Here is a 7,993-nt window from a genome sequence, read left to right as displayed (position 1 = left end):
TTCTCCTTCTTCTTCTTCTTCTTCTTCTTTTTCTTCTTCTTCTTCTTTTTCTTCTTCTTCTTCTTCTTTTTCTTCTTCTTCTTCTTCTTTTTCTTCTACTTCTTCTTCTTTTTCTTCTTCTTCTCATTCTTTTTCTTCTTCTTCTTCTTCTTTTTCTTTTTCTTCTTCTTCTCCTTCTTCTTCTCCTTCTTCTTCTTCTTCTTCTTCTTCTTCTTCTCCTTCTTCGTCTTCTTCTTCTTCTTCTTCTTCTTCTCCTTCTTCGTCTTCTTCTTCTTCTTCTTCTCCTTCTTCGTCTTCTTCTTCTTCTTCTTCTTCTTCTCCTTCTTCGTCTTCTTCTTCTTCTTCTTCTCCTTCTTCGTCTTCTTCTTCTTCTTCTTCTGCTTATTGTGCAATTTTTTGTTTTTTTAAGTGCATAGCTTTACCATAAATACATTTTTTGTCCATAACTTTTGTCAAAAGTTGTTTTGTAAAAAAAAGTTTTTTTGTTTTATTTATCAACAATAAATAAATTTTATGAACTAGGCAGAAATTGAAATACTAATAAATCCCAACTGATAACCCATTTGAAACAAGTTCTTAATGAAAACTGATAATCCATTTCAGGGGCGTGTACAGGAATTTTTTTGGGTAAGTCGCAATTTTAACCCCTCCCCAAAAATGTTAAATTTTAGCATCCCCCCCCCACCCCCCACTTCCTCATTGACAAACGCATATGAAGTAAGTCGGCTTAGCAATCGCCCGATATTTTATCGCACATGATACTAACCATTATCAAGCATCATCGCTTCGCACGCTATCTATTTTTAGAAGAAAATGATGATAACCATAGTCAGCACCAACGCTTAACAATTACACACGACCTATTCTTATATGAAGCAAAAATAATTCTTAAAAATCTCTGATATCGCACTTTTTTAGACTTAGGGAGAGCACGCATGAAGTAATACACGCATCGACTTATTTAGGGAGAGCACGCAAGGAGGAAATGAGTCAACTTAGTTGATTCGTATACTCTTGGTTTGGGATATTTGCGACACTGTTCCTTATCTACTGTTTGCGAAATTAGGTTTTTTTAAACATTTGACGTAATATGAACTTTATTTTTCGAAACTATAACTTCGGCCCCCCTCCAAAAAAAAAAGTTGAAAACCAAATAGTAAATAAACTGCGGGCTATACTTACTGTACTGTTCAATGCCAAATAATGTTTTTACAAAGATGTGTGGCTATGAAAATAGCCGTTAAACAAAGATTTTTTTCTTTTTAAGATAATACTTTTATATTTTTTATATATTATATTTTTGTTATATATTTTTTTAATTATTTGATTTTATTATATTTTTATTAAAATTTTATTTAAAACACAACCTACGATTATTTATAGCAAACTTATTTATGACTTTTTCAACATCTATAGGTATCTCTGTGTGAATATTCATTAAAGCTAAACCATTTAGGCGGTCCTCTACCATTGTGCTTCTTTTATAATCTTTTAGACGTCGAAGTGAAGAAAACGTTCGCTCACATTCACATGAAGTTAAGGGTAAGGTAGCAAGTAACTTAAGACAAATCTTAATGTTTTCAAAGCCAGGAAAATTTATTGCTTTTAATGTTTCGGTAATATTAGACGGAAGCTCATTTTTAAAATTTACCCAATATACTTCCCACAGTTTAAGCTCACCTAATAAAGCGAGTGGATTTGGTAAGTCTGTTATATAAAAGTCACTGAAAGATATGACATGATCTTTCCAATTAGTATCACTAGAACACTGAACTTCTGCAATCATTTTTGAAGGAACTAAGACAAGTGCTTTATAACACTTTAAAGTTGTATCATTAAACCTTGTGTTTAACTCAGTACTCAGATGGTCTAACAAAGGAATAGTGATAACCAATTTAAAATAATGAGAGACAGATTCAAAAGGAGTATCAGCTCTGTTTTTTGAAATAAATGAAGTTCTAGGCTTTTCTTCTATAACATTTATCTTGGATGCAATTTTTAATGCTTGTTCATAGCATATTTGATGGTGTTCATCAACTATATTTCTAAGAGAAGACACAGCATCTTTTAATGCCTGGATAAGATTCAAACCATTATAAATATCATTACTTTTTGCCTGCAACAATCGTGTAACTGGAAGAGTTACATCAAAAACATTTCTTGTTATACAAAGTGCAACAATAAAATCAAAACCTGTTATTAACTTCAGTAAAGAGGAAGCAGAAGTAGATGTTGTATGATTAAATGTTTTATTGATATTTAAGGACATTTCTTCAAGACAGGAGACCACAGGTATAAAAAGCTCTTGAAAAGTATCCATGCCATGAACTTTATCAATCCAACGTGTTCTACAAACATCTTTTAACTTTTTTTTGGAAGCTAATGGAGTAATTTTATCAATATGCTCTTCTAATTTTTGTTGCCTGGTTGGAGAAAGATTAAAAAAGTATGATACCTCTTTTACATGAGCTAAAAGGTTCCTGATAGACTGCACATTGCATGATGCACAAATAGCTAAATTAAGTCTGTGGCTGTAACAATGAGTAAAAATAGCTTTTTCATTCAAATTTAAAATACGAGCAGACAACCCTTTAGTATGTCCAGCCATTGCTCCAGCACCATCATAAGATTGTCCTCTACAATTTATAATATCCAAGTAAAGAACAGACAAACTTTTTAGTAAAACACTAAATAAACCTTCGCCAGTAACACCATTTGAACAATGTATAAATTTAACAAATTCTTCCTTTATGTCTAAATTAGAATCAACAAATCTAATAACCAAAGAAAGTTGCTCTTTATTTGAACTGTCTGAAGCTTCATCAGCAATAATAGAAAAATATTGAGACTTTTTGATTTCTTCTATTATTTTGTCGATAACTACTTCTCCGCAACATTTTATTAGCTCATTTTGAGATGTATTTGATATGTAAGATGCATTTTTTTGATGATATTTTAAATGATCTTCAAGAATTTTATCGCCAGCTTTGACACGAAAATGAAGTAGTTCGATGAAATTTCCTGCAGTAGGACTAGGAGATTTGCTTCTACCAGGATGAAATTTTGAATTATCTCGATGACCTCTTAAAGGAAGACCAAGGCGGCCACATAGAATAATTGTTTCAATAATTGGTAACAACAATCTACGATTTTCAGAAATCTGTGATTGAATTATTTTTTGAGAGGTTATATCAATTGGCTCTGCTTTAAAAGACCAAAATGATGATAAAGAAAACAAAACTTCAGCAGTTTTAACATGCAATCCTTTGTTTCTGCAGGTTAGATTATTATTATTTTTTCCAAATACATGTTTCTTAAAGTGAGCAGAAGCATCATTCCAGTAGTTGAATGGTTTACTGAATAGCCTTTCTACTATAGTACATTCTGAAGGAAAGCTGTGACCAAAAAGTACACATGGCAAACAGAAAGCACCATCAAATATCTTTGAATAAGTAAGCCATGGAAATTTATTTATCCATGCAAGTTGAAAGCTACGTCCATTTGAATTTTTAGGAAAAGTAAATGTTTTACAAGGTACAAACACAGATTGAACTAAATGTTGAACTTCAGAATTACTTAAAGTTTTAGCAACACTGGAATAACTAGCATAATTAGAAACCAAATAACCAATATCATAATTATAGGAAGGGATAGAAAATGGTATAGATTGAGTTACTTTACTAAAACTAGGTATTGGTATTTGGTTGCAAAGATGCAAAGATTTATTTTTTAAATTAGATTCCATAAGGTCATCATGATCTTTGGATTTGTTATGAAAAGTAATTTTAGCCTGTAACATCCTGTTACTTTCATTGGAAGCTTTACGTTTCAAATTGTTTTTTAGTACTAATGGAACATAATGATTGTGTTGAAAAGGGACAGAAAAATCATTTGAAAAACTTTCACAACAAAAAAGAAGATATAAAGACTCGTAATTTTCAAAAGAGGTCATACGGGGATAAATAATTTGGCCAAATAATAGTTTGTACTTAGTAAGGCCATTATCTGGGTAAAGACATTCTATTTTTTTTCCACATATGCTTGATAATCCAAGAACACAAAGGAAAGAGGACCAGTTTTTATCGTTGCAATTATGAACAGCTTCTTCTTGTACTAACTCTCTGCCTTCCTTTCTTGTATCTAAAGAATTTTTTGATACTGACAACGACAGAATGTTTTTTAAACAAGGAAAAACATTTCTATTGTTACAAAAAACAGATTGAAAAGATGGATGGTTTGAGTAGAAGTCTGCATTTAAGAAAAGCTCGATTGATGTCAATAATCTTAAATCATTTACTACAGAATTATTCCCAGTGATGACTAATGAGATAGAACTGTACAGACAGTTTCCAGTTGATTGAGACCTGATATGCACATAAAAACATAGTTATACAATTACATTTTTCAATTGCAATGTTTTCAATAAAAAATATTTTTGTAAGAAAACTAGTTCATTATTGTTATTTTTACATTGGATTTATTATAAAGATAAATTTATAAATGTTCAATAAAAAAAGCTTAACAATAATAATAAGAAAGCTTAAAAATAATAAAAGAAAGCTTTACAATAAAAAAAAAATCACTGAAACGAAATCAATATTTCTACCTTAAACAAATGAAATTGCCACAATGTTTTTCTGAAAAAGTCTTTGGTAAAAAGGTGTCTAAACCTCTAATGTTTTCTACAACATTCATATTTGGATGTTTGTCTTTAAAACAAGAAATATTTTTTTCCAATCTTTCTTTCCAATGGACTAACTCCGATTGGCATTTTGTTTGGAGAGCTATTTGAACTTGAGAATTAGTCAACATTTTAAGCAAATAATTAAACTGTTTAAATTTTAAGTTTAAGAAATGTTTTATAAACACATACCAAACAGGGTGTATGTATCAAGGGAAGTCCGAATTTAATTTATAATGTTTAAAACCCTTTCTATCTTTTTATATTGATCAAAATGCAATTAATTAAAAAGATACACAGCTTTGTATAAAATAATTGGGGATGTCGATTGATATATTTTAATATATGCTTGTTGTTAATTATAGTATTCTCCTCCTAATAATAAATATCAATAGAATTTGATCAAAACTTTACTCAGGGTGTGATAGGAAGGGGAAGTCCAAAATTTGTTTTCTAAGAAATAATAACTTTTATTTTTTTTTAATTAATAAAAGAAAATATTTAAAAAATGAAGTACTTTGTAACTTAATAAAAAAAGGTATGTCCAGTTTCTTATGGTATGTCAAGTTTCTTATGGTATGTCAAAGGTATGTCAAGTTTCTTATTCATTTGTTTAACTCAAAAATTAAAATAACCTCCGTTTAAATATATAAATCGTTTTTTTTTAATAAACTTTAGACCGTTCTCGATTTGACAAGCACTATAATAAAATACCAAACCGTAAATCTAACTGTTATCCCGGATTAATAACTTCTTACCATCCGCTCGAACAATTTACCTTGTATAGTTTGCTTAATTATTGCTTTAGTTTGCTATAATTATTCGCTCTGTTTGCTTTTATCTACCGACGCATCATATTTATTCAACAAAATATTGAAGTTGTGAAAAAATATATATATATTCATATTTTGGGTATGTCCAGCGACGTAGCAGACATCCCCTAGACACGCCCCTGCATTTGAAACGCATTCTTAATAAAATTAGATATTAAAAGTGTCTGGAATGAGTTAAGTGAAAATGGGTTGGTTGTAAATTAGTACACAAAATGGTCTGCCCTAAAATTCTTAAATGATAAGTCGGTCATATTCAAATCTTTAAAGCTTCGTTCGTTCTTTTTACAACCAATCGCACTCACTTTGGTATATTTTTGACGATATATTACATATATACAGTGACTATCAAAATTGTTCATGCTTTTTCGAACTTTCCGCAGTGATGCCAAAATTTTAGTTTTAATATTTTGTATATTCAATCTTATATAATATTATATATTCAATTATATAATATTACTATATTTTGTAACACAAAAACTTAACTTTTATTCATAAAATATGAAATAATAATTCTTAAAATCTTCTTCATCTGAAGCTAATTTCTTACTTTTCAATTGGATTCCTTTATAACTGACCAATAACTTTCAACAACTCCGTTGATGAGGACGATTTGAAGGTTTTTCTTAGATACCGATTAATACCATTCAAGAGATTTCTTAGCCAAATCAGGTCAAATTATTGTGTATCATGCTTTTTAATGAATGGTAAAAGGGATTTTTTAAGGTGGCTCACCCCCTCTAAATCTAACTTTTTATTTATAAAGGTTAAAAACTTGTTTTTTATTTTTTATATAAGGAAATTCTATTAAAACTTAAACTTCTTAAAAGAAAAATGAAATTTCCATTTTTTGATGCTGAGTCAGCATAATTTGTCTAAAATCTTACCTTAGCTAAAACAATGATATCTTGAGTAAAATTTGCACTGAATACACCATATTTTGCCAAATGGTAGCTAAATAGTTGCTCCAGGGCTGGAACTAAAATTTTTTTCAAATGTTAAAAAAAACTAAAATGGCAGCAATAAAGGTGCAGAAATTGATTTAGTGCCTGTGTCAGTCTAACAAACTACATTCAAACTAATTTATTTATGCTTAAAATGTTATAATTCTAGTCCCAGCCCTCATAAATAAGTTAATCAACATACTGTGAAAATTTGAAGATAAAAGCTTTAACCAAACTGAAGATATTAACGTTTTCGTAAGAAAAATATATTAAAATAAGAAAGTCTTAAAAAACACATTTTAAAAAAAACAACATAAAAACAAAAAGTTTTTTTTATAAAAAGTTACTAAAAACTGCCACTAGCATAAGATTTCATATCATCATTCTCCTTGTCAATGTCTAAATAACCTTTGTTTATTGATCTTATATGTTTTCTTCGTGTTTTACTAACATCAGTCGATTTTCTTGACATATTTCATAGTCGGTTTTTATCTTTTTTGAAAGCTCCTTTTTCAAAATAAACACCTCCAGAAAACCCAAGCATTTTAAAAATGTAACTTAAAGAAGAAAATCCATCATTGTAATTTAAAATAGAAGAATAAACAGATATTTCAAGAATTTTCCTTGCAGTAAAAGTAGTTTTAGGGCATCGCTGCCATATCAAACCATTAAATGACTCATTGCAGTTTTGTGTCATCCCATGTAAACACTTTCTTAGCATTTCAGGGTTTGATAATTCTTGAAAAATAGGTTTAATTTCCTCCATAATTGCTACAGGTAAATTTATTTTTTGTCTATAGCTTGTTTTACCCAGCAGCTTTCATACTCTGAGAACTGCTTTCTTTATAAACTTTATGTAGTTTATTGTTTGTAATATTATAACTGTGATTCGTAAGAGGTGGAGGCATATTCATTATAGCAGTAAAAGTAGACATAGCTTCTCTACCACGTCCAATTTCACGAAATGCCATAACAGCACGTAAATTTATTTCATATGGTTTTGAACTAGAAACACTTTGATTTACAGATGGTGATGAATAAAATGTACTTTCAAAGTCACAGTTTGAACATTGTATTATAATTCCAATAGAAAATCCCATACGTATAGATTCATTATGAAAAAAAGTTAGCTTGCTATTACACTCACTGCATGTGGAATACTGTTCAAATATATTTTTAATAATTCTAAAGTTACAAATAAAGAAAAAATTGTCAACTTCGGAATCACAATTTGTTGCAGCACTAAAGTTATGTTTTTTCTTAAGCTTTGATGCACTTGTTGTTTCTGATTTCCTGCTACAACCATTTACTTCCTCTGCTCTCCTTGTATACCTATTTCCATGATATTTTCTCTTTAAATTTCTAATTTTATTCCTTTTGTTCGCCATATCCAGATAGATAGTTTTCAGTTAAATTACATTGAATTAATGATACAGAGCATATTTTTAAGAAATATTACATTTTACAGAACAGTAGAAAAGCATAATAGATCTAACATTGAAAAATAGTTCAAAACTTTAAGTTAAAACCTTCAAGAA

At 29.4% G+C, this 7,993-nt stretch overlaps 1 protein-coding gene and 1 pseudogene across 1 annotated transcript; both read right to left on the bottom strand.

Moving 5' to 3' along the window:
- Positions 1 to 1,297: 1,297 nt before the first annotated feature.
- Positions 1,298 to 4,976, bottom strand: LOC149890634 (52 kDa repressor of the inhibitor of the protein kinase-like). The gene is made up of 2 exons (XM_090081746.1): positions 4,607 to 4,976; positions 1,298 to 4,364 (listed from the first exon to the last, which is right to left on the bottom strand). The coding sequence occupies exons 1-2, from the start codon at positions 4,810 to 4,812 to the stop codon at positions 1,352 to 1,354; spliced, it is 3,219 nt and encodes a 1,072-aa protein (XP_089937872.1). The 5' UTR covers positions 4,813 to 4,976; the 3' UTR covers positions 1,298 to 1,351.
- A 1,692-nt stretch (positions 4,977 to 6,668) lies between these two features.
- On the bottom strand, positions 6,669 to 7,980 carry LOC149890633 (uncharacterized; annotated as a pseudogene).
- Between the last annotated feature and the right edge of the window lie 13 nt (positions 7,981 to 7,993).

The sequence above is a fragment of the Hydra viridissima genome, unplaced genomic scaffold, assembly GCF_058129835.1.
Source record: "Hydra viridissima isolate aposymbiotic clone 2 unplaced genomic scaffold, HvirCarnegie_v1 scaffold_3, whole genome shotgun sequence".
In the NCBI taxonomy this organism is placed as follows: domain Eukaryota; kingdom Metazoa; phylum Cnidaria; class Hydrozoa; order Anthoathecata; family Hydridae; genus Hydra; species Hydra viridissima.
The sequence above is the reverse complement of the archived record's forward strand: the minus strand, read 5'-3'. Positions and strand labels throughout refer to the sequence as shown.

Bases quoted from the DNA above. Each gene is read 5' to 3' on its own strand.
- LOC149890634 (XM_090081746.1), bottom strand. From the start codon at position 4,812: ATGTTGACTAATTCTCAAGTTCAAATAGCTCTCCAAACAAAATGCCAA. The intron at 4,365-4,606 runs GTAGAAATATTG...TGTGCATATCAG, and splicing joins GGCAATTTCATTTGTTTAAG to GTCTCAATCAACTGGAAACT.